At 46.6% G+C, this 26,382-nt stretch overlaps 2 protein-coding genes across 3 annotated transcripts in view; one reads left to right on the plus strand and one right to left on the minus strand.

Moving 5' to 3' along the window:
- drk (growth factor receptor-bound protein 2 drk) overlaps positions 1-20,617 on the minus strand; it is a 33,167-nt gene extending 12,550 nt beyond the window's left edge. For both annotated transcript variants that reach the window (XM_037431208.2, XM_037431207.2), the window contains exons 1-3: positions 20,182-20,617; positions 5,861-5,958; positions 2,401-2,548 (exon numbers count right to left, since the gene is read on the minus strand). In XM_037431208.2, the coding sequence (XP_037287105.1) occupies positions 2,401-2,548; positions 5,861-5,958; positions 20,182-20,259 (324 nt within the window). In that variant the 5' untranslated portion in view covers positions 20,260-20,617. The remainder of the gene's footprint in view (positions 1-2,400; positions 2,549-5,860; positions 5,959-20,181) is intronic.
- Positions 20,618-21,940: 1,323 nt separating this feature from the next.
- Positions 21,941-26,382, plus strand: part of Ucp4A (Uncoupling protein 4A) — a 53,030-nt gene continuing 48,588 nt past the window's right edge. The window contains exons 1-2 of the mRNA XM_037430582.2: positions 21,941-22,380; positions 26,096-26,206. Of these exons, the coding sequence (XP_037286479.1) occupies positions 22,278-22,380; positions 26,096-26,206 (214 nt within the window). The 5' untranslated portion in view covers positions 21,941-22,277. The remainder of the gene's footprint in view (positions 22,381-26,095; positions 26,207-26,382) is intronic.

Genomic DNA, 26,382 nt, shown 5'->3' on the forward strand with positions numbered 1-26,382 from the left:
AGCGCGCTCTAGGGAGCCACGCTGCATTTCCAGCACCTGAGGTACCGTGTTTGTGTCCATAGCCTCATGTGAAGCACTGGACGCCCGCGTACGCGAGCTGCTGTTGCGTATTTGCGACCTCGCCTGGTGAGACGTGGTCGGTCGACCCGACGACCCTGCAGTCGCCTGAGTCTCTGGCTTGGTAGGTGGAACAGGCTTGGCTGCTTCCACCATGGGGGCGGCCACCACACCCGATGGCTCACTTTGCGTGGGCCTAGGTAGTGGCGGATGGTGATGCGACGCTGCCCCCTGACGCGCCGCATCAGCGTAAGTTGTGCCATGAAAAGCCGAACACCTTCGGCGTGCTTCCTTGAAGGAGATATTTTCGCGAATCTTCAGTGTAATAATGTCTTTCTTTTTTCCGCTGTGGACTAGAACGTGAATATGACGCATGGTCTCCGTCACAGTTTACACAATGTGGGCTTTCATCACATTTGTCAGAGACGTGGCCTTGGGCACCACATTTGGCACAAGCAGGTCGACCACGACAGCTCTGAGAACCATGGCCGAACCTTTGACACTGGTAACATCGGCCGGGGTTTGGTATGTAGGGTCTGATCGGTGTCTTTGTATAGCCAGTTTCTATTGTTTGTGGTAGTTCACTGGTGGCAAAGGTCAGTACCAAGTGTTTCGTGGGGGTTTTCTGGTTGTTCCTTCGGATGACGATTCGCTTCACATTGGTCAAATTCTGTTCTTTCCAGCCCTCGAGAAGTGCAGCCTCCTTCAAATGAAGGAGGTCTGTCAGAAACAACTCCACGTGCAGAGTTCATGGATCGATGCAGTGTTACACTGATGGGAATGTCGCCGAATGTTGCAAGGTTCTTTAGTTTGTCAAATTGTGTTTTGTCACGGAGTTCTAAAAGAAGGTCGCCACTAGCCATTTTTGTAACTTTATAGCCATCGCCTAACGTGGCTGTCAGTGACCGCGATACTCCGGCTGTTTTTTTTGGGCTTCTCACTGTGTACAACATGATAGCGAGGGAATACTTCTTTGGGTCGGCTGAAAAAAGAAAATTCTTCGGTGCGTACGCGCTTTGAAGCGGCACAATCATTGAGGAGTCGAAAGGTTCTATGCATGATAGAGGAATGTAATTCAGTAACGATGGCAGCCACCCACCACGGAGCCCAACGAGGGGACGCTACAAGATTCACGAAACGCGAAACATACAGACGCCAGCCGTACATCGCTACGATAACCTAATGCGCGTAGGCCAAGGTTGGCTAGTTCCACAAGGTTAACCCAAGCCGCCCATGAAATTGGAGAAGTAACAGAAGACATTAGAAGACAGGATAGATTTAAAGAGCAGAAAAGACGATGTGGGGGGAGAGAGAGATAGGAAAAGGCGACTGCCGATTTCCCCTGGGTGGGTCAGCCCAGAGGTGCCGTCTACGTGAAGCCGGGGCCAAAGGGGTGTGTTGCTTCGCTGGGGGGCCTTAAAGGTCCAATCACCCGGCGTCGGCTCAACCCCCAGGATCCCCTTTTCCCCGGACACGTCAAAGCCACGCACGGCTAGGCGTGGGAGGGAGTGGAAACTCCCCCGTTAGCTCGGGTCCGTGGTGCCGCTACACACCAAACGCCTACTTACGCAGACGCCCCTGCGGGGGAGCCACGTGTAGAATCGTTGATCGCGACAGCATTCTGCACATGATGCATGCGTTTACTTGAAATGTTTGAAAAAAATATCGGAGGTGTTTTACGGACCCTTTAAAGTGCACTGACATCGCACGTTACACGGGCTTCTACCATTACACGACCAGGATCAAACCAGCAACGTTTGAGTCAGCAGCCAGCAGCCGTACACCGTAACTGCTACATGACCATGGTGAATAGAAGCCAGAAGTCCTGAAGCTAGATTGTGCCAGTCATTCAAACAAGATATTTCAAACTGTGACCGTAAAAAAAAACTAATATGACTGCTAGTGTGAAGAGGGGTATTGATATGCTTTTAATGAAAAAATGTTCTTGCTATTTCAAGCTTCAATCAGCAAATGATGTCAGCCCATATATTCTAGTGTGCTACTGCTTTTAGTACTAATACTATTCTGTTCTAATCTATTACTCTATTCCTGCTTCTAATACAATGACTACGTAATCAATCCAATCGACTTTACCACTTCCAACACTCCTGCTGCTCTACTCTTATCTTCTACTAAATGACTGCTTCTACTGCTACCAATACTCCACTAATGCTTTGTTACTCTGCTCTAGCTATTCAAATGTGTGTAATTCTACTCTAGCTATTTGTTTGGACACATTCCTCCCTGAGTACCTCACTGCAAACATCAACCACCTAGAGCACCGAACAGCTGTGCCAAGACATTTGGAGATTAATTCACAGGTGCTAACAAATGCCAACAAACCTTGAAGTGCTGGACGCCATCACCACAGCGGACAGAGAGAGAAAAGTCACCAGGTGAGCTCTCGCTGACGCGAATCAGAAAGGCTCCCTCGTGCTTGTTCGATAGAAGCTTCTCCGCATCGGCTCGTGTAATGCGTCCATAATACCAGCTGCGCAGAAAGAAAAAAACAAGAAAAACAAAAACAAGCTTAAGTTTCAGTTGCAACAGATAAAGCATCTTATTAAAGAACTGCTGCTACTGTCAACTAAATCGTTTGTTATCTCAGTCAATGGCCTTGCATTAAATGAATGACAGGAAGACAGGGTTCACCACTATTCATGTAAGTTCGTGCAAGGATTTGTTTGTGTGTTTGTTGTTATGATCAACACCTGGGCGGAAGGGACAGTGGCATTCCCTAATTTGGAACAAGTCACCGAAAAGCTGCTGGCCTGCAGACAGGTGTACCAGCACGTGCACTGTGCTCACGAGCCGGAAAGTGAGGCGCCATGCAGTACGACGCCGCAAGGTGTTCCACGAGATGACCACAACAGTTTCCGGTCATGACACCCCTCTCGAGGAGACAACGACCCTCAGCATGTATGACAACCCATCCCAGTAATCGAGCGGCAAGGTACTTGGAGGTGGCGGACCTTTCGACGCGCCGGTTGTCAGAGTGTGTGACCCATCATCCTATGGCCTTCACATGCCACCTTGGTGCCATAGGTGCAGAGTGCAGTGGCCACGCCCTGGTGAAGGACGATGACCTGGGCGGGTATGAGTGGCTAATTAGGAGTGGTGTGTGCCGTGATTGGACAGCGAAATTCGGATCCGTTTCCTCATCTGTGTAACTGGGAAAGAGAGACACTTAATAATAAGCCCCACTGGCTCTTTTGGCAGAAGACTGTCATTATGCAGCAAAATCTCTGTCTTGTGTCATGAGATGTTTGTCATGTAAAGAAATTTTCACCATATAAGTAATGCAATTAAACCTCTTTTAAAGTTTCCTTTCAGCCACTTCATGCTGTCTCTCCATATTTCTCCAGCGTCTCCAGTGCCTGCAACGGGCTGTTGCAACAGTGTATATATACACATGCTAAATTAAAATGTCCGGGAGGGATGTGTGTGTCTGGGTGTGTTGATTCCACTGGTCCCTTGTGTGATGCTCGAGCGATTGCTTTTTCCTGCCATAACAACATTTGTAATCTACTGAGTATTAGCATTCCTCTATCCTGTTCTATTCCGTCTTCGTAAACGTGCTAGAAGTAGCCAACTGTACAGCTTTTTCTGTTAAGCTACCGGAGCGAACTACCAATGCCTTTCTAGATGCTCCAGCCCCCGTAACTTCCTTATTAAAATACATATTCACAAAATTCTTGCAGCATTTGGTTCCCATGACAAAGGTGAGCATATATTCTCTTCATTAATTTTTTTGGACCTTGGGATTGTTCACTGGCCTTTTCACCACCGAGTTCGTCCTGATAAATCAATCACCAATGGCAGGGTGACAGAACTTTCCATTTCAACCTTTGTACCACAATTACAACACAAATGATGTAAGTGTAATTGCCTGAATTTCGTTGAAATGATACATGTGGCTCCTTGTTCATTTGTGTTTATTCCTTCACTCACATTACAACACATAGAAGCAGTATCTAATGGGAACTGGCTTCAGACCAACCAATACGTAATGCCATACACCAACATAAAACAGGAACTACAAGAAAATAACTGCGATAACTGTCCACCAGGGAATGGCTTTCCAGTAGACCTGTAGAAATATTTGCTGGGGAGATGTATATGAGTAGCTTTATTTTAGGTCAATGTTTTTATTTTTGTACTAAAATAGAAAATAAACTAAGGAGTATTTGTCATAATTACTTGGCAACGGCTATCCTCTTTTTATTTGATTGTTACAAAATAAAGAAAAAAAAGACAAAATAGCATATATACATATATACAGTCCTACATAGGTGAGAGCAAAAGTTCTCCTATGGGCAGTACGAACACGTAGTCAACACGCTCACTTTTAACTATAGTCCGCTCACTAGTCGTCACAAATCTTCGTTTCTTCAAAGAAGTGTTGCAGCACCTTCATTGCTTTGCCATTTGTTTTAGATGGCCATGGGCCTAGTATCTTATTCAACGCAAATCGCGGCTCGGGATATAACTTATGGAGTTCCTGTTCGAGTGGCCTTTGGTGTGTCTCGTGTTTCGGACAGTCGAGTTTTAGACAGTCGAGCAAGAGGTGATAGATATCTTTGTCGTTGTAGCTGCATGAACATGCTGACGATGTTGCACGTTGAATACGAAGTAGGAAGTGCTTTGTGTAAGCAGTTCTGAGTCTTAGGTGATGTATGAGTGTATCGATATGCCTTGGGAGGTCACGGTCTAATTGAGATTCAAGATTAGGATCAACTGCATACAGGATCGACTCCTTTGTTTTGTCTGTGAACCAGGTAGACAAGCATAATTCACGTTTCATTGTTCTTAAAATTCTATTTACATCATATTGAGATACAGGAATGAGGCACGTTTGCATAGAATGATAAGTGGTTTTCACTAACTCATTTGTCATTTCACTTCCCTTGATTTCGCAGTGACTGGGAACCACTGAAATGCCACTCGATGATTCGACTTCGTACCTTCTAAAAGCTCTTTTAGTACAGCGTATACCATACGCACATCAATGTATTTTAAAGTGACATTTTCCACACATGCGAGTGCCGCCAGAGGGTCTGAAATTACCCCCCATTTTCTTGGAATCATTGACATTTTAATAAAGCTTATCGCTAGCAAAATCGCTACGAGCTCCGACGTTGTTGAAGACGTGAGATGGCCCAGCCGACATGCATATTCTCCGCGCAATTCCGGAATTATAAATGCTGATGTCGCTGTCTCTTTGACGACAAAGCCATCAGTGAACACGTGAGTGTAGCCTTGGTACCTGTCAAGCAGATGATGTGATATCAATTGCTGTGCAGCAACAATCGGCACTTCATGATCGGAATGTGCATTAAAAAAATGTTTTGCGGCATGGGGGCCACATTTTGGTTCTTACACACGCTGCGATCATTGCAGTCTACGTTGCATCATGACTGCCATCGCCTGCAAATAACATTACCTCCAGCTGCACACAGCATCTACCATCATTCGATGTCTTAGATGACATTAGATACGAATGTCATTAAGCCTTCTCATGTTACAGTGGTATTAGTTTGCTGTACTTATGATATATTGGGAGCACCCCTAAAATTCATATACTCCAAACGCTAGATGGCAGTTGTGTGTATCAAACCTTGAAGACAGCACGAGAGCTGTAGACAACAGAGATGACTGGAGAAGTGCGGAAGCACTCACAGAAGTAGGAATGTAACACTGTCTGCCACCAAGCGCGTGACAGAATTGCTGCCAAGTGTGAATAGCCTGCTACGTGTGAGCTTCAACATGGCTTTTAAGCAAAAAGGCTCACGTGCATACTCACTCGTGCTTCTTCATTTCAATGTAGTTGCTAGGAATGAGGCCCTCCTTGGAATCCAGCTCGGCCCGGTACCAGTTCATGTCGTCCTCCATGTTCAGAACCTGGAAACAACGACCCACATTGAGTGGCTTCAGCAAACTATACTTGTGACTACAAGCCATGACAAGGCAAAAAAAAAAAGTCATTGACCCAAAGAATGATTTCAAAGACTGGACCCAAGCAAAGGCTTCAATGTGAAACAGATTTCCGTCATTTTTCACAACAAAAACCCCACAAATATCAAGGGTCCGAATAAAGATTGCGTACTATGACTGATGAACAAGATGGATACACAGGTACAATCCCCCAAATTTTCAATTATTGTTTACGGGTGTGGAGGGGCAGTGTCATCTCAGTACCTCTTGTTAGCTATGTTTTAAAGAAGACATCGCTCGCAAAGGATATAAAAACGAAAGTGAAGCAATGGTGTGGTTTAGCCCCCTCCCCCCCCCTCCCCCCCCGAAACTAAATCAGGTTTCTTAGGGGGTAAAAGTGGATAGTAAATAGTTCTTAGAATTTAACATTACTTGTTCTAGGCTGACATAATCATTAAAAGCCTGTAAAACCGCAATTCCACACTGCTGTTCTAGCAGTGCCAGTTTGCTGAACGTTAAGTACAGTAATGCTGTAACATTATAATCTGCTTGAAGTTTTAACTGTGTGAGCATCTAGCTCATTGTGTATGGCCCAATGTGATGAAATGATCAAAGCGGTTAGTAGAAGACTTGCAGCCTAAAAAAGTGGCATGTCAATCATGACCGTGCAGTATTATCGTACTTATAATACTGTGAACCACTGCTGGTTCACGGTGGTTTATGTATAGCCCCTACTGGGCCATACATATGGCCCCTGGTTAACGGTATGGGCCGTATGTATTATGGGCTATATGTATTTGCAAAATTCTTGGGGCAGCATGTTTATATTGCTAAGGAGTGCATATTTTTTTTTCATTAATTTTCTTTCGGCTTTACACAGAAGTCGCAAGGGGCCCATTAGGCACTGCAGCACTTTCTCCGCATGCAAGATTACACGTCTAATACTTCTGAAAACATTTCCTATCATATGTTTATTATATTAACTGTAATTTATTTACACCAAAACCAGAAAAAAAAATATTTTGGCTTTATCACAGGCACGTGCACCTAAGCAAGTTGGCAATAATGTTGATAGGAATGCTGGCAACACTGTACGTTTGTCTTGGCACGCATTTTCTATATGTACACCGATTGTCAAACACACTGCAAGTTGTCGCCGAGCTCTTTGAAGTTGCACTACCACGTAGAAATCATAATATTCTTTATAATATCGGATGAGAGCAGGTCTTGCACTCAGTACACGAAGCCCTTGCTGTGGATGGGTCACACAACAGTTTGCATGTAGTGCCGGCACGACTACAGGCGTCAACGAAGAACGAAGAAAGCCTGCATCAACTGCTGCTATGAATTTTAGCAGTATTGAAGTAGAATAAGGAGCAAAACAATAAGAAGCGAGCGAGTTGCAAAGATGTAAACACCACTGCACGCACAGATGGCTGGCACGAACTCGGAAAAACTTTTTCAAATGGCGACATGATAACACTTGGCGAGCAATTGTGTGTAGAGTACATACACCTGTGCGCATATTTTCTTTTCGTTATATGCAGTGAAAGAACTTTTAATAGTGATAAAGTTTAGTACTGTGTTGACAGAGGCTTTTTTTGTGTTTGCAGTTTTTTCCCTGACTAGCGATTACTGGGGACGGGAGTACTCCCTTCAGCCACTAAGGAAGATCACCAGACTCTCTTTGAGAAAAGCTTCATTTAACTTCCTTGACGTAAGGGACACCATGTGATACCCCATGCGAATCCCCGTGGGGTCCCACGGGCACCCGTGAACACCGTTTAACTCCCTCATCCATACGACAAGAGAGATGCGGCCCGCGTCACACGGCCACCCTTAAGCAAACGAAGGCAAACGGAGAATTTCGCAAAGGACGTTCGACGATCTCCCTTTGCAGCGGAACGAGGTACTCTCGTCCCCAGTATCTGCAGGTCAGAAAAAGATTGCGAGCACTAAACTGCCGCAGTGAGAACAGTAACACATTTTGGCAATATTAAATGTTCTTTTGTTGCAGTACCAATTTCATAACGCATTTCTTTACATATATATATATATATAAAAGCCCGCCAGGGTGCAGCTACTTTCCACACCGATGCACTCCACACTGTGCCTCGCGAGTCAGGCCGGGCGCTACCATTTAAAAATAATTTGTTCGTGCATGCAATTCTTGTCGTAGCCGTGTTTGCGTTTGCCAGTGAAAGAGATGATAAACAGCGCTGCATCATCGTCGCCTGCTTCAATGGCTGCAGGTATGGGTAAAGGGACCCGACCCGATTAACGTACGGGCTACAAAAACAGCTAGTTGTCAAGCACAACGCAATTGTAAACAAACATAGCGCTAAGCACTAATAGGCTAGCGTCGCTACATTTAGCGAATCGGTTTTCAATTGAAATACTTTTTAATGCCTTGTTCCCTTTTTATTATTGTTTCAGTAAAAACCCTATAACGAAGATACAAGAAAAAGCTATTAGAGATGAAATTAGGATACTTCTGCGAAAATCAAACAGCACCCGCTGAGCCTCCTGGCGTCAACTATTACAACCTTGTCTGCCGTGTGACACTGCCGCAGCTCCATTGCCATCGAACACCCTAGGGGAGATTTACGTTGACGGAGTTTTTTTTAACAGGGTTCGGTGGTGGCCGTGTGACAAGGGTATGACACGGGCCGCATCTCCGTTGTCGTAATGACGAGGAAATTAAACGGAGTTCGCGGGTGCCTGTGCGACAGAGATATATGATGACTTGAGAAGAAAATAAAGGTGCCCCCCCCCCCCCCTCCCTACTTCACATTCATGCTTCCAATTCACCTTTTGCTTAAGCTTACTCAGATTCAAGCTGCACCCCCACCAATACCAAACTGCGGCCGCGGAATTGAAACCCGCGACCTTGGCGACCTCGTAAGCTAAGTGTAGTTCAACCCCAACGCAACGGCGGCGCGGCAGGCAGACATTTCTCATTAGAAGTGGACACATGCGAAATGTGGGAAGTAAGCAGAAGCCGAGACAAGTCCCCCCCTCCCTGTAAGCCGGCTTTAGGTTAGCCCAGAACATCGCAGACGTCCAAGCCAGCGCCGGTGTGTGTGTGAGAGAGAGTGAGAGAAAGAGAAGACAGTCCTAGTTCTCTAGATTTCGAACCGCCCGCGGGCCGGCGCCACGACTTCCCGAAGTGGAGCTTTATTTTTAGCACAGAAGCCGGCCGGCTCATCACTTGCTGCTAGAAGAGTCGGTGGGAAGAAAACAAAATGATGAACGCCTCACACACTACGACAAGAAACAAGCCGCTCGAAGAAAAAGAAAAAAAAAAGAAACAGAAACGGCGCTAAGAAAAGAAGGTCCGCCGCGGACCCGCAACGCCGGCGGCTTCGCACGAGGAAAAAAAGGAAATGGTCTTTCTCGGACGCTGCGCCTACCTACCGACCGAGCTAGCTAACGAGAAACCTAGAGGAGGAGCGAGTAGCAGTGGGTCGCCGCGGCTGATCGGTGCAACCGGTGGATTCGGGGAGAAACGCCCAGCCAAGCCTCCTTCCATTGTACGCCGTTGATCGTTACAGGGACACTTGAAAGTGATACAACAGATCAGTTTAGGGCCGGTAATCTGCACTCTGAAAACGATTGTGCCGTAATTCCTCATCGCAACAGCTTCATTATTACACGAAAAAAAAAAAATCCATGTAAAATGTTTTCCGTTGCATTTCGGTCACGTAGTCCCCACGAGATTTCCTAGAAAAATGGTACGTTAAGCCCAACGTGATTAAGCCGTACGCTCCCTCGGAAGATATGTATCGCCTCGCTTGTATCCGTTAGGAAATCTGTAGAACCCAACAGACGCCGTCAAAAAGTTTGACGTCCCGGCGTTTCGTGCGGGAATTTCGAGGGGGAGTAGCCACATCATTTTCTTTTCTTTTTTCTCGCTTACCAAGTGTCCCCTTGAGGCAAGCGCGGCGATTGTAGATTTGTGAAGGAAGCATTTAATAACACAACTTTTTTTCCTTTTTATTTTCCCTTTAACAGCAATCACGCGGGGCTATATTAAAAAAATGAAAAAAGAACTGAGGGTAAAGCATCGAGTCCGCCCCTGTGATTGCAACCGAGGTAAATAAACGAAAGGGGATGCATCAATGAGCGAAGTTTGGTAACAACAAATTGAAACAAAGTGCTGGCATAGCACGTAAGGGAAGGCAGCGGTCGGCGCTGGGAATCGAACCAGTGACCTCGACACAGACCAGGGGCGTAGCCAGAAATTTTTTCGCCGGCGGCGGGAAGTGTTCAACCACACTTTCATGTTCGTGCGTACTTTTGTATGTGAGCCTGTACGCAAGCAAAACTTGAAGATTTCGGGGAAGGGGGGTCTTCAACCCCAATTCCTGGCTACGCCTCTGCCAATCGACAAACGAACCTAAGCGCAGCCGACGAAGGCACGGCTACTACGGCTGGCATCCACGTTGGAAACTCAACCGCAACTTGTGGAATGGCGGCTGCCGATGCGACCAAAAACAACAGTAATGCAACTTCTATTTCTAAATAAAAGAGAAAAAGGCGCTGGCGCCCTGCATGGAAAAAAACAACACGGGAGGTACTTGAAAAGCGACTGGTCAGCAACCCAGGCGGAAAGGCGTGGTGGGTAATTGCAACTCGCATCCAGAAGCCGCCCCTTTGAAATAAAGGAGCGGACACTTTGACTTACGGGTAGTTTGAATAAAAATTAGGTCCTCGATTTTTTTTTTTTTTTCACGATGGAATACCAACAAGATAACCAACACGCAACTGCGCGCGTCGAAGAGACGTTTCGGAAATGCCGTCCGCGCGGTTAGATAAGGGCCAAACGAGGCCGAAATTGCATTCGCCGCCATTTAGATCACTGCTGTCGCGAGCAATTCTAATAAAAAAAACAGCTTTCGCCAGACTGTTTCCCGTTACATCGAACGGAAGTATTCAGCGTCTTCCCAGAGGCAACCCGGAACTGCTCAGACTTCTTTCGTCGCAACGTTATTTTTTTTTTTCCAATATCTAAGACTGCACAAGTGGTACTTGTGCTCGCCGCTGCGTGATTTCCACTTCCTCAGTTCGTCCAGATGACGCCCGAAGCGATTCCCCAGAACTAGGCACGATAAATTCGCCCCCACTCAAGACCATTAGAAATAGGTGACCTAGAGAACACCGCCTAAAATGGTGTTGCGCCAACACCGCAATCGAGGTGCACTTAAAAAGCACGGCTCTTCAAAACCACCACTTTGGTGACCTTCAGACCCGTGTCAGCACCACTAAACAGAAAGGGAATCGATAGCGTGCTGGATGCGGCTATTTCCACCTTCGCTATTTTCTTAATTAGTGGCGCTGCTTACTGCATCAAATTTAGGCGTAAATGTGTACATGAGGTCCATGAAACGAAAAGGTTTACAACTAAGCCGTCACTTTTAATCATATTCATGCCAAAACCCGGATCCAATTACTCCATCGCTGGTATCCCGCACAAAATGAGTAAGTAAATCGCGGCCGATAAATTTGATCGTGGTCGAGCTCAGACGGGGTCGAAAACGAATCACGTGATACTGATACGATATCCGTGACAGAATTGTCAACACGGCGGGGCAGCCGAAAAAAAAAAAAAAACGCTGTATCAGCCGCACAGGTCTACCGCAGAGAGGACCGATTTTTGCGTAGGAACACTACGTTGTCGCCGATAAGAGTTGTGCCAAACAAACGCGGTCAGATGTAAGAAGGTTTCGTTTTTCTCGACCACTGGAGACATTCGGCCTTGTTGGTCTGACTTACAACCATGTTTGTAGTTTTCCTATTGCCCTTGGCATTTGAAGGTTTGGAACAGCTGAGAGCCGAAAAAATCCAACTTTTCGGAGCAGGTGGACTGCGCTTTGGAGCACATTGGTAAAGAACCGCCTTATCGAAGTATAACTTCAAAGAGCGTCTGCTTGGACATGCTGGCACAAACGAACAAGGACAAACACAGCCTGCATCGCGTCGCTTTTCGTCCCCGTTCGTTTGACCGCTGAAAGACAATTACCGAAGTACACGCGCAATACGAGAAATAGACAAACATCACAGGATATCCACGGAGTGCATGATGATGAGTGGGGCGGAGTATCCGTCAGTCCGTCTGCGCTGCCGTACGTCTGTTTGTTCTTCCTTCTATACGTCCGTGCGTCCAACTGTGCGACCATCCGTCGGTCCATCCGCGCGTCTATCCGTCCGTCCGAGCATCTGTCTGTCTCTCCTCCCCATGCGTCTGTCCAACCGTCCGTCTATCTAGTGAACACTCCCAAGTACCGCCATCTCGCATCTTTTCATCATACAGTTATCATATAAAAGTACCGCCATCCAGCAGACATTCCAAGGACTAAACGAGAGGCGGCACGGCCGGACTAGAGGAGCAGCGCGCGCGCACACTTTCTTACTGCCTGCGCTTCGTGTCTAGTTCCCACCTTTCGCCGCCTCTAGTTCATGGAAATGCGGCCCAACACTCGCTAAACCTTGCTAAAACCAAGGAGGTTACGCCCAGCGAGTTCAACGTGGCAACCAGATCGTGTTCGAAGTGCGTCCTTCTGATACTAGTTTCTTTTCAGTAAGCATCAAATTCAAGGCAAATTTTATTGTATATTAAGTCACCGATACTCTTCTATGTGGGTTATTTATTCATAAACAAGTATGTTTTTATTTATGATTACCGTGCGTGGTTTTCCTCCTCAATTCTAATGAGTGCGCACGTGCTGCTCCTCTAGTCCGGCCGTGGAGGTGGCTACCTACTACTATACTACATACATTGCGGACGCACGACCCACGGCTTAGGGAGCTTCGCCCCTAAAAATCACGTGACCCTTAACGCATTCGCCCAAAACGAATCGAAGGCCAACTCCATTTCTTCTCGGTCCTCCTCCTCCCTCTCCAACAACTTTCTGCACCTAATGTGCAAGGCCTCCGTGATCGGCCCGCGCTCGATCAAGCGGTGACGTCACGTGATGGTGGCATTTTTAATAGTCTTTCTTGGGATACTTTGGCGCAGAAATTTTGGTCTGTATTTATTTCTGCTTCTGTCACCCGATTCAGTGGAATCGGCGGAAGTTTAATCCCTTCCTGAGCAACCAGCCATCTTGATCTGGCTTCTGCGTTTATACGTGCTGACATTGTCAAAAAAAAAAAAGAAAACAAATATTACTAATATTTTGGCGCAACATCAGTACGGGGTCATTAGGTAGTAAGTTACTTTCTAAAACGCATAGATACGTAATTATAAAGACCACACTGCTTATTACGTGGCACTGGCAATGCGACGCTATCACCTAAGGAACGGGTGTTTCCTACGCTTCACTAACCCCCGAATGCAGAGATGTTACTTGGCTCACGACTTCAACTTAACTTGAGCAAGTCGGCGTGAAGCAAGCAGCGGACTTCAAAACGCCCAAGTCAGCCTTCGCGTTTCACAGATGCTCCGGCTGTCTTGCTTGGTCAAGTCAAGAACGAGCTTCAAAGCAGAAACACGTTGCTCGCCTGCTAACGAGGGTAATAATGAAGTTGTTCGCGTAAGGCATGCATTACGTCAAAAAATGACCGTACGTTTCAAAATAACTATAAAAACGAAGGGCAACAAGCATATTCCTGACATTGCACGGCTAACGAGCGGCACGTAGTGCCTGCCTAGAGTGCGCAGTGTTGCTTCTGTAAAGCGTTCGTTGCCCGCCGTTTTCAGTGGCCGCCCAAATGCGGCGCGTTTCTCCACGGTTGCTTGTTTCGAGGCGAAGCAAGCATCGTGTTGGGTTCTTTCGTCGTTTTTTTTTTTCAATTGAACGCCACAGCATGTATTTGTGCTGACCTAATTCACGAGGTGACGCGATTTTCACGGTATTTGCCTTTCTGTTCGCCTGTGTGCATGCCTGTAGTAGGCTAGGTCGCAGTCATATATGAAAAAAAAAAATCAAGTTCTGGGAACAAATGTGATTCGTATCCTTTTGTTGAGCGTGGTAAACAAGAGAAAAAGCGGGGGTCAGGACATTGCCCTCAGCAGAATTCTGTCTCGCGGGGTGCAGCAGTGTCTCGCTGCATGATGGTGAAGCGGATAAAAAAACCCGTAATAAGGGCACCTCTTTTTTATGTGTGTGGAATTCTACGTAGCGTTGTGCTACAAGCGATGCTATCTGAGGGAGAAACAGAGCCCTAGACGGGACGAAAGGATAGACGAGGCACACAGACACACCACCGAGTCAATTTTGTACCAAAAGAGGCCGAAATTGTCGTGTTTAAGAAAAACAGAAATGGCCTTTGCGCCTACGGAACACTTCGGCGTCGTCCCCACCAAAGCAATTAATAGCACGTGTGTGTAGTCAACACAGCCTGTAACACCAGGGAACTCAGCCACTTCATAAAAGTCCCGCATAACTATAGAAAGTGCTGCCGGCTGCGGAAAGCGCACCAGCATTGCGTACAGGTGCTTTGCGATGAGTAGCGTAACTTTTCCTACTGCATGGCAAACTGTCGACTACGGAATGCGGACGAGATTCCCGGTGACTGTTTGGAATGTGCCAGCGCCGCAAAACCCGAGAGCCATCAGTAGCTGTAACACTGGGGGCACAGGCTGTCCTCGGTTGTCCCCACTTTCACGGAGCGGCAACATACCCAGCAGCTGCCGCACGGCGTTCTTCGTGAATCTGTATCGAGCGTGGAATTGTTCCTCGTCGTACAACTCCATCGGAGTTCCTCGGTCACGTAAAGCGGGTCCAAGATTCTTCGGCAGGCAGTGCGCCTCGGAAAATGCTACGCTTGTGGCGAGGCAAGCAAACTCAAAAGCGGCCACCCTTTGCGCGACGTCCATTCGAAAGGTGGCCATGTTGGAATAACGCACGAAGTCGCTTTCAAGCTAGCCCCGCAGCTGACTTGAAACTTGTCCTGACTTCGACCGACCTAAGTCGCCTTCAAGTCATCCGCAAGTTCGAGAACGATTTATGGTGACCGGCAAGACTGTCTTGAGTCAAGAACGAGTCAAGTACGAGTCAAGTAACATCTCTGCATTCGGGGGTTAATCTACAGGTGCTGCCACTTACCAGCGACTTTGCGTTCAAGAAAAACTTCGCTTCTTCAAATTACTGCTAGATGGCGTGAATACCTCACGGAGCGCCTACTCGCAGATTTTCTCGCGGAATAAACGTTTTATTCTCACTATCCAGACAGAAAACTATCGTCTTTCAACGACCTTTGCTAGTGAAGCACGCCGATACGCCACCATTTTTTTTTTTTGCATTAACTCGTGTCGACACCACCGAAAGCTAATTTTGCCCTTTGATGAAGCGTTCTAAGGCTTCTCGCCTTAAGCACTGCAGAGTTATGACGATCAGATTGTGAAGTTTGACAACCCAAAACCACGATATAATTACGAGGGACGCCACGTGGTAGTGGAGGGCTGCGGAAATTTCGACCATCTGGTTCACGTGCACCGACATCACACAGTATGCGGGCCTCTACCATTCCGCCTCCGTCGAAATTCAACCCACAGCGGCCGGGATCGAAACGGCCACCTTCGGGTAAACACGCGAGCACCGTGACCCCAGGGGCAGATCCAGCCACTCATTTTAAGGGGGTGGGGGGGTGGTCGCTTGAAGGAACAGCCGTAAGGGGGGTCGTGGTCATTCCCCCCCCCCTTTTTTTTTTTACTGGCACAAAACTCTGTCAGATAATAAATACTCTTAAATGGGTCCTGAAACACATTTTCACGTTACCATGGAATGAATTCATTGGAAGAGCTTATTGCCTCACGAATTTAACGCCCCAGAAATTTCAAGAATCCGTCCAGTACGAGCGGAATTACAAAGATTTGTCACACGCGGCAATCGCATTCTCTCTTCTCTCGTCCCGACGAAAGCGCTGGAAGCAAAGCAGGGGGGAATGGCAGGGCCACAGAAAAACGTCCCGCGCGCCCCTGTACGGTATGGAGAATTTTATTGAAGCCCTGAGGATCAGTCTAGGACTGATGCTGGCTGCTCTCCCACGTCAGGACAGAGAGGTCAAGCCCCTCTGCTGCCACACGGGCCCTCTGGACAGCCCAGAGTTGGTCTGCCAGCGCGTCACTGTGCAGCAGTCGCTGCCACCACTGTTCACCATGAGAAGCCGCCTCGTGACCTTGAGCACTTTTTCTTCGGATGCGCGGCTTTTTCAGTGTGATCGCGCGCGCACGAGTGGACAAGTTGCGGCCTCCCGCGGCGATCTCTGTAATGAGCGAGCGCGCTATGTTCAAATCAGCCAATAGCTGGTAGGTGGGCTTGCTACGTGTGATTTTTGGGCATATTACGTGATTTGCTAAAAGAAGAGAAATCAATTTTTAGCTGACTTTGATCATTTATTGCGAATTTCAGGCCGCGTGCTGCGCTATAATATTTGGCTCGCGTGTTGTCGGGAGTCTCTACTACCGATCAGCAGCGCTTTCTGACCATGCTCAAAAAGTGTTGCTGAGCACCTTCAATGTCTCATCAAAAGGGTCCCACTCATTTGTCTTAATTGGTGATAGCAGGTAGACGGAAATCACTGAAGAGAGGAGGAAGGGTGCTGACAGGCTTTGGGGGAGGGGGCAATCACCCCTACCACCTCACCTCTCTGGATCCGCCACTGCGTGAACAACGTGTCAACTCGGCAGACAACAGTATTAGCAACCAATACAATATATACCTACTATGGCCAAGTATAAAAACATGTATTTCTTGATGACGAGGCAGAGAATACAAGAAGAAAAAGGCTGGGAGGTCAACTGGTTTTGTAGGACCAAGTTCGCTACCCTACACTACTGGGAGGAAACATAATATTTGTTGAAAGAAAAGTGTAAATTTGCGGGCTCTTTTTTTACATAAACCCGCGGTATTAACGAGAACTAAGAAACAATATTGCCAGTTAGAAATAATTATTATGTCAATGTGAAGAACAAAAAGATAATTTGACACCAGCAGGATCCAAATCTGCAACCTTCGAATAACGCGCCCGATGCTCTACCACTGGCGGTCTTCCCTCCATCCACTTTGCCAACTCGCGTTGACAGCGCCTCCATTAGTTCTCATCAATAATTATTGTTCCATTTCAAACAGTGAACAAAGGCACTGACATCGCATGCAGCGAAAAAAATTAACTGTTCTGAAACTTAAGGTTCTTGACAAGCGCCGCTGTAGTACTGAGCAGCTGCATTGCATTGTGCTTCTGCAAGATTTCGCGACGCATAATAGCCGTGTTACCATGCAACGAGCAACATATTTCACAGTTTGCAAAAACCGTTAGCACCTCACTTCCGGCCGACACCAGTGAAAGATTATAAGGTCTCAATAGCAGTCCATCTTGTTCAGCATTCAACAAACGCACTGCGTGAGGTGGCTGATTGTGCAAAAATGGATCTGATTAAATTGGTCACATCGCTCTGCTGTTGACCACGGTGACAACGCCATCACTTAGTTTATTAATAACCCTAAAAAAGTGTTTGTTCCAAAGCAGACGCGTAATTCAGAGGGGAACGCACGCAGCGCTTCCATTCTCGAGTTGCTTTAGTTCTTCAGGGTCCCGGCTCGTCCTCCCATTTACTGTGACGTCAGCATAGTCACGCAGTAGTCAGCAAAAGTCTAAATCGAAGCTAACAATGCTCAAAACAAGTGAAACACAGACTAGCAATGTCTAAAATAGTACAAACTACAGTAATAACCAAGAATTATTCGCAATTATGTGCTTAACGTTACGAAAAACGCTTTTAAGACATATAGCTAATGCCCGCGCCCCGCGAGAGAGGGCGCCACCGTTTCGACAAGCGAGCAATCGCCGAGGCGATGGCAAGCGCGCTATTGCCGAGGAAATTCCTGGGTGTGCCCGTGATACGCACTTTCTAACGAGTTAACTCTAGTGGAGCTGCGTGAAGTGCAGGATTTAAAAGTACGCTAAGGCCTACGCAACAACATTAGCGCGGGATTTTTTTTGTCTGTGTGCGTTCAGTGCGACACCGTGAAGGTTTCACGGAGCGGACCGCCAGCGAAGAAAAACAAATCTCAGCCTTGTCACCGAGCAAACAAGCGCTACATTCGAAGGATAAAAAAAAAAAAGCGGTTGGGGGCTTGGTTTTCTTTCTGGAGGGCCTCGAACAGATGAGACCAGGGGCGCGCAACGCGACACTTTTTCAGAATTGAAAGCGGGCCTTGAAGGCGACGTCGTGTCGAGATAGCCTCTCGCGTCGGTTAAAGATTTCGACGAACGCGACACTTGCCGAAACAAAAAGAAAAGAACGACAAGACCGCGCTTTTTTTTTTTTATTTCTGAACGTCTGCCCCGAGGTCATCCGGTCCTCCGATCTGCAGAAACAAGTTCCTTGCTCCCTCAACGCCGGTTTTCAACAGCGTTTTTTTTTTTTTTTTTTAAGAATTCGGAGTACTGGTTTCCTGTAAGCTACACAACATGGAAGTAGTTTTGGCAAGATTGTACAACGTGATTTCAGTATGTGACAACAAGGGGCTCGAGTTAGACAGAACGCTAACCAGCAATCAATAACGATTTCTGGGGTATTACGCAACAAAACAACGATACCATAAGAAGAAACCGTGTAGGGAGGGGACTGGGTTTACTTTAACCTGCCTGGTATTTTTTTTTAATGCGCACATAAATCTGAGTAGACGGTTGTTTTTGCATTACTCACGTACAATTGAAGATCATCAATTGAAAAAGCACGTTACATACTTGCACCTTCAACGAATTAACAAAAAAGTTATGTAAATAGTAAAGAAGAAAGGAAGGGAGAAGTACAACGCATGCGCAAAACAAAGGAAGTATGGAGAATACAAAATCGATCATCTCTTCCTGCAATTAAATGGCAGCAAGGCGACTGAAGGCTCGCTGACGATCGAACCCAAATGTCCGAAACTTCAACAAGTGCGGATGAAGTTGACCTCTCTGAGGTTTCACGATCAAGACACATTTAAAAACACTGGCAAGCAACCGTTCTTGTGATCACACTTCAGTTGAAAGTCGGAGCGCTCTGGCTCGTAATTTTCTGCGACGCTGAAGCCCTGAAGGCGTCGTGCGACTTGACGAAACGGACTTCCATCAACACGTGCGTTTAAGCATACAAGAAGAAAACACCGCCAGTCAAGCAGATAAAAGACCACTTGCAGCCTTAGAGCTCTAGGTCAAAGACCCACCCCGCAGTTCACTCACTCGGGGTAAAACCCCGCAATAGGAGTCGTCGACTTATTGGCTGGCATGCCCGGTCGAAAGCGAAACAGAGAGAACCAGCAGGTAGACGAGAAAAAAAAAAAAGAAAAACGTTGATGTGCTGGGCAGGCGAAGCAACAAATCTCAGCTGCGGAGCGCCGTTACGGCACGTCGAGAACGAGCTGAGCCGTTTCGACGCACTAAAGCAGCCGCGACGACCACAACAGAAAAACAGAAAGCGCTTTTTTTTTTTTCTTTTCCTCCTCGAATTCGTAGCATCGTTTTCGCGTGCAACGGGCACGGCTTCTTGTCTAGGAGCAACTAACACGAACAAAACAACCTTTCGCAGGGAGGGGTCTGGCCGGCCCTCCTAGCTTCTTCTCCCCTCAGAGCGGGGACTTGTCGCGACAGATGCCGAATCACGTAGTACGGAGGACAATAGTGGCGACAATTGTGGGCGAGATCCAGTCAAATCAGACTGTCGAAAAAATAAAAAAAAAAGGGGGGGGGGGGGGGCTCGACATATGTCACCAGTACTGTACTAGCAACGAGAGGAATTCATCCTCCCGTTCCAAGGCATGCAACAGCTACCGATATTTTCGTTCTTCAGAAACATCCTTCGCGACGCCAGAGGGTCGTACACGCCATCATAACCGAGCTGAAAAAAAAAAAGAAAAAAAAAACGCCCATCTTTCGACCCCCGCAGGCGGACGAGTCTTCGTCGTCGGCCCAGTTATCGCGGCGATAGAAAAAGCCATTCACGTCATGGGCTCGGGAGGAAGCAAAAAAACACAAAGGAAACTGAAGAGAACAGCAGTGCGCGGAGCGGGCGAGACGGTCTGATCGGCAACAACGGGATCAGGGGAGGGTAAGGAACGTCAACCGGCCGCCCCGCAGTCGTAGCACACACATACACGGGGTGAAGCTGATCATAAGCGAGTCGAAAACGCGCTCGGCTGCACACCAACACAACAATCAAAACATCGCTGCCGCGAGAGCTGCTCGCGGCGGAAACCTCACCTTCAACACTTGGCCCTTGCGAAAGCTCAACTCGTCGTCGGCCGTCGCCGTGAAGTCGTGCTTCGCTATGGCTTCCATGGTTTCACAAACGCCGACTAATCAGTCTGACTCGCGAAAAAACGAGCCTTCGTATCTTGTGCTCCGGTAGCGCAAGGCCTAGCGATCTGCACCAGTTCCCCCCCGACGGGAACGCGCAAATCACGACCCCCGAGCGACGGTCGCCTCTGCCTCGTTGGTGGAGTGCGCCTCTCCTCGTTGAACTTATTATGCACAGAAAAAAAAACACTTCACTGATAACACAAACACGCACGCGCCGATTCCAACGACGTAATCCGAGCTGCACGAAGCTTGCGAAGAGGTTGATGAGGGAGAAATACCAGCACACTCCCTCTATTCAGCGCACACTTTTCATTTCGAGGAACACCGATCGCAGCAACAGCCACCGAGCGCGCAGGAATCACTGCGGATGAACACCTGTCGCGGTCGAAAGTAGGTCTGAGTCACACGCCGGCCTCAGCTGCACGCTGCCAACGCTGATATTTATGGTGCAACAGAAATCTGCAAGAATCAAGCTCATTAGTTGCCTTCAGTACGTTTGCATTAGTTAATCGTGCAGATTGTATTGTTCTTGTTGAGTATACTACCAAGATATGCGAAACTACTTCGTGTCGCGGACGCAATAAGGATTTTGGACTTTGGGATCTCCCGAGATCATGTGCTTGAGGCTTCTCAAGGCCTTCTCAAAACACAAACATGCGAATAACTTGTTCTAAGTACGTAAGATTGCCTGATTCAAATCGGTAATTATTATGGTGTACACATTTAAATGATTTACAGCGTTCTTTCTTATCTGTCCGGGTACTTGTTTATTGACGCAGTGGACAAATTTATGCAACACGTGCATTAAAGCTTGGGTAACAACCTAAGAAAAAATGTCAATATGCTGCTGAAGAGAATAACAATGCCTGTGAATTCACCAAACTTTGCAAGTTTATCGCATATTACAAAACAGTTAAACTGCAACGCAAGTCGTATTGTAGTACAAAACCGCAATATGCTGTTTATTATTTTAATAGAGCAAAAAAAAAAAAACAAAACAAGTGGAAGTGCTATAACTTCAATTTCAGGTATCTTCAATTATGGTTTTTAATCAAAATTAAAACGTTTATCTAAGAAACTTTTTTTTGTGTGTGGTGTACACATCTTGAAGGCTACGCTTTTAGCAGCGCAGAAAGTGCTTTTATTACGTCATGGCAGTCAATGTGTAAACTTCATTGACTTCAGCGCTTCAGCTATTGTCTTGTGAGGTTGGGAGTCTAGTCAACGCCCCCTAGATTTTTTGTGCCTGCCGGATGAGCGCGAAACGCCGGTCATCTATGGCGGCGCTGCCTACGTAGGGATAAGGTTTTTGTACTTGACCTTTGAGATTGGCAATTTTGGCGTTGTTACTAATTTCAGAGGATGCCTTGTATTAAAGAAATTGCTTGCTAAATGACGGCGTCACTTACGTATAGTTAATTATAATTTTGTTTACGCCTTTAAAACTTTTTACGTTGTTTTTGTTGCATATAAGCTTTAAAAACATAAAAACTTATTTGAAGACATCCATACTCGAGTGGCGCCATCACCGGAGTTCCGACGACCATCGCTTCCCAAGTGACCATCGATAATCCGGCAGGCACGAGATATCTAGGAGGCGTTGGTCTAGTAGTCGTGCTATAGAGGCTAGATAGTCGTGCAAGCTAGCTTCCTTTTTCGCGTTTCTCCTCCCAGGCTATGCTCCTCCCGCCCCTCTTTGCCAACCCACCTGATCCCACTTCCGGCGCCGCGGCGGGCCGCGCCGCACAGCTGACGACGCCGTGCATCGTTTTGCGGGGGGCATGGTGCACCGGCGATGAGCGATGTGCTGGCGATCCCGGGACTGCTTCTAAAAGTCCTAACAACGACCTCGAGGTTTACCGTCGTGCTAAAGGAGGAAAGCCGGTCGCGCTTTTAGGTGATGGCTGGCGACGCGGCGTTGTTCAGAAGAGCACGCTGCTTCCGAAGACACCGCATCTCCTGATCGACGATATTGTGGTGTCTAACTCTTGGTCGTCATGGCGGCTACCATCGCCCGAATCCCGTCCGAACCGCGATACGTCGACAGCTTTTTCTACAAGTACGCGCTGTCCGTGGCCGCCGCATCTGTTGCCGAGACGAGTGAGTGTTTCCCTGCCTCCCAAACGTGGCGTTTTGCGCACGCCGCCTTGCCGTAAAACACTCTTCTCTCATCGTGGATCCTGTAAAACTTGTAGCTGGGCGAGTACGTTGGTGTATGATACAAAGAAAAAGTGGTTTGCGCGAAATGATGAACAAGGACATAGTAAGACGAAAACAGTAAGATTGTGCTCGTCCATGTTTGTCTGTGTACCTGTCCATCATTTCGTTCATACCAGTTTTTTTTTTTTTAAGTACCGTTACCGCATGTGCGGTGCGGCCGCGCGTGTTTTGTTGATCTTTTGTTTTTCGAGTCTCGTCTCTGTGCGCTGAATCGGCCCCTAGAGTACCTCCTTGTGTCTCGTCTAGAATCGCTTGGGGGAAAAATGTGCGGGCCCCGATCACAAGGTCAGGTTGTCGCGGACACCTTCAAGGATGGCGCGAAGTTCCCTATAGCAACAGAGGAAGTCGCGCTTGGTTACCGATTTTGTAACGGTACCTCAGAAGGGAAATGCATGAGGTTGAACTATGTGCCCGAGCGCTTAAATTAAGCGGCATGCACGAGGAAAGAACTTGACTGAGTGCGTGTCCTAACCTTTTCTTGTCCGAACAGTTTATCGTGCTCTATTATGTACCCTTAAACCAACTTTCCTCGTCGCATGCAAGGTGGCATCGTGCGCTGTGCTGAGAGGCATGTGTCGCTCGCTGATATGGAGGCGAGTTTGGCTCTCTTGGGTCAAAATGAACAAGGGATCTTTTGCATGTGGTCGTTTCTTATCTGTGCCCGCGCAATATTGAACGGCGAACGCGCAAGAAAACATAAACGATCTTCATTTCCGAGGTAAACAAGCGTGGCTAGAGGGGCAACTGTGACAAGATTGCGAGCCTAGTTGGTCCATGAGGACGTCTTATCGTCACAGTTTTTTTTTGTGTCGTTTGTGTCACTCTGACTCTTCCGATGCGGCTGCACCAAGTTGCCCTAAGAAACATGGAAGGGTTCCAAGATTTCGTTTGCAAGACAAACGAGGCCACGAGGAAGACTTATGTTACCTTAAAAAAAAATCTGTAAGCAGACGTTGTGTTGAGCTGACATTTCGACACAACCCCTGTTTATGGATTTTTTTCATTGCATGCTTCCACTTTCCCCGTCTTGCTGTTTTTAGACTTTTATGTTGTTAGTCACACACTGAGAAATATCTTAAAATTTGCTGCAAAGCTAGTGAGCTGTTGTGCATGGTTAAGTAATGGTCGAGAACGGTGCATCATCTCCCATAACGTCAATTACACCAGTTCAGAGTGGTAGCTTAGTGAATTGAGGTGTAAGAAACTCACAGTGAGTCACATCATTTGAATGTCTGGATGGCGATGGCATGAGCAGCTTCCAAAAATATTTCACTATGTTCCTCGTATTTGAAACAGTCTGACATCCTATGTTTTATTCATGTGCGTAGACTAAGTTAACAGTGTACAGGGCCTAAAAGGCTTATCTGTGAAGCTCGATAGACACACAGCGGACTGCAGAGTGACTTCTAGGAATTACACCTGATTCGAGATAGCTCACATCTGAGCATGTGTCATTGGTGGCATCGTATGCTCAAGCGTAGGCCATATCAAACCAGTTGTTTCCAGTGGATTCTGCTTGTGCTGGCTGCGGCACATCAATCCAGTGTGTTGATCTGTGTGCACTGCCAACAAACGCTCACAATATTTGCAGGCGCTTCATGAGAGCTTGCAAGTACCAGTCGCACAAAAGAGCCTGTCTAGAAAGCCAATAAAAAAACACTGTTTTGTAGACTGAACTAAGTAAACGGTCATAATGGCAGTGAAACCATGTGTGTCCTATATGGCACTGAAGAAAGTATTAAGTGTAAGCATTAAGTGTCATAGAGCGGTTCCTCTAAGCTTTGCTATTAATGCTGACTGACTTGGTGTTGGAGTGCAGGCGAGTACCTAGCAGGTAGTGTTGTTGTCTTAAGCTAGAGAGCACTGGTTCAATTCCCAGTTTTGGTCGGAGCATTTCGATGAGGGCATGATGCGAGAAAACTTGTATACATAGATTTAGGTGTACATTACAGAAGCCCAAATAGTCAAAATTGAGCAAGAGTGCCCCACTGTCACTCAGTTCATATTTGTATTGTTGTTTCAGCATATAAAGCCCTAGAAATTGATTAAAATTAATGAGAACTGAATTGCATCTGGGGTTGCATAGGTATGGCTTTTGCTTGATTCTACACAGCTGCTTTGATCAGGGATAAACCTTTTAGGCCTCGCTGATGCCCTGTTCTTGCTCAAATTTTGCAGACCAATCACACGTCGTAGTCTTTGTTGTTTTATACAACACTGGCCACTATTATTTTCCTGGCTTTTGGGAAGAAAAGAAAATTCAAGAATTTATTCAGTTGATGATGAAAGCTAATTTCCATCAAAATGCCATTGGCACAAGCCATTCTCTGCCTGCCAGCAGCCCCAGAAGGCAGCTGTTCCGGGGAGGGCTGCATAAGAGCTAGCAACTCATGACAACTCTCCCTGAACAGCTGGTTTTCTTCAAGCTAGTCATGCACGTGAATTATTTGTGGTCAGAAGGAAGTGATCATTCACACATGGTTCAACGAAGCATACACGCAATCAACATTTTGGGCCCGCTACTGGTCCTTCGTTTGCTGTAGTTAGTTGCCCAATAATTTTTGTTGGAACGTCATCAGCCTGCGGTTTAATCGCTAGTACGCATCAGACACAATGAGAGGCACCGACTGACTCGTTTTTTTCTCAACATCTATGCTACGACTAGAGATAGCCACCGATCCGGCGAGAATTTTCGCCTAGATTTCTGCCGAAGGCACGCTGTATCTCTCGATATTGTCTAATCTGAAGCATCCACAGAGTGCAGTAGGCGTGTCTTGCAGGATGTGAAACAGGGTAGATAAGAGTGAAGTGGACGAATGTTGCAGTGACAGATCTGAGGCTCTACCTGCGCTACACTTCTCATCAAGCAGCAAGATCTCAAAGAGAAAGAAAGAAATGCACACGATGCTGTTCGCAAGTGTACCTGTGTCTGTCGCTCACCATCAGTAATAGAAATTTTCAATACAGCTTTGAAAAACCTGGTTTTTCTCAGTCTTAAATTGCATGTGCCAATAATACCATCAATAACTTATAGATTTAATCTAATCTGGTGATCAGAAATACTAAATGTGTGAAAGTACAAGGCACTCTCGTTTACAAAGAAATTTATTCAGAAGAGCAAAAGCACAGTTGGGAAGTCTTAGGATATGGGGTAAAGAAGTATGTCGACAGAGTTTTGTGAAACACCACATGATACTGAGGTGGTATTGCAAACTGTTTCCCATTAAAACGAAGAATTCAGGTTCATTTTAATGCTTTCAGTATTTGTGCTTAGTTAAGCTATTTTTAGTAAATTGTGTTACGAGAGGTAAACCCAAAGGCATTGATTCTAAGTTTCAGACTCGGAACCCAGGTCATCGTTGGCATGTCTTGTGTGAGAATTTTCGAAAACCACATTGATAGAGAAATGAAAAAAGGGGCCTGGAATCAAACAGCATTGTTATGGTCAAATTAAATAAGTGCTTTTGGATTTTGCAAGAAATCTCGATTTGAAGGGTTTGTTCTGATGATGGCTGCTGGCTTTTTAAAGGTGGAAGTACTAATTACGTTTGTGGAAACACATATGTACTGCTCTTTTTTTCGCTATCTTATGCAGCGACCTATCCACTGGACATCGTGAAGACGCGATTGCAAGTTCAAGGGGAGCTGACCGCCAAGGGTCAAATAGTTGACCGACGAGGATTCTTCAAAACTGCTGCAGGCATTGGCAAGTAGACAGTCCTGGCATCTTTACTTATTTCTAAAAAGAAAGAAAATTTAAGAAAAGTATACAAATTTATTATCAGGCACCCTTCTGGCTTAATTACAGCATTCACCACAGAATGTTGACTGATAAGAATTAGCTGGCAGGAACACTAACTACGCTTGGTTACAATCTAAGAA

Source organism: Rhipicephalus microplus, chromosome 7 (genome assembly GCF_043290135.1).
Source record: "Rhipicephalus microplus isolate Deutch F79 chromosome 7, USDA_Rmic, whole genome shotgun sequence".
Lineage (NCBI taxonomy): Eukaryota > Metazoa > Arthropoda > Arachnida > Ixodida > Ixodidae > Rhipicephalus > Rhipicephalus microplus.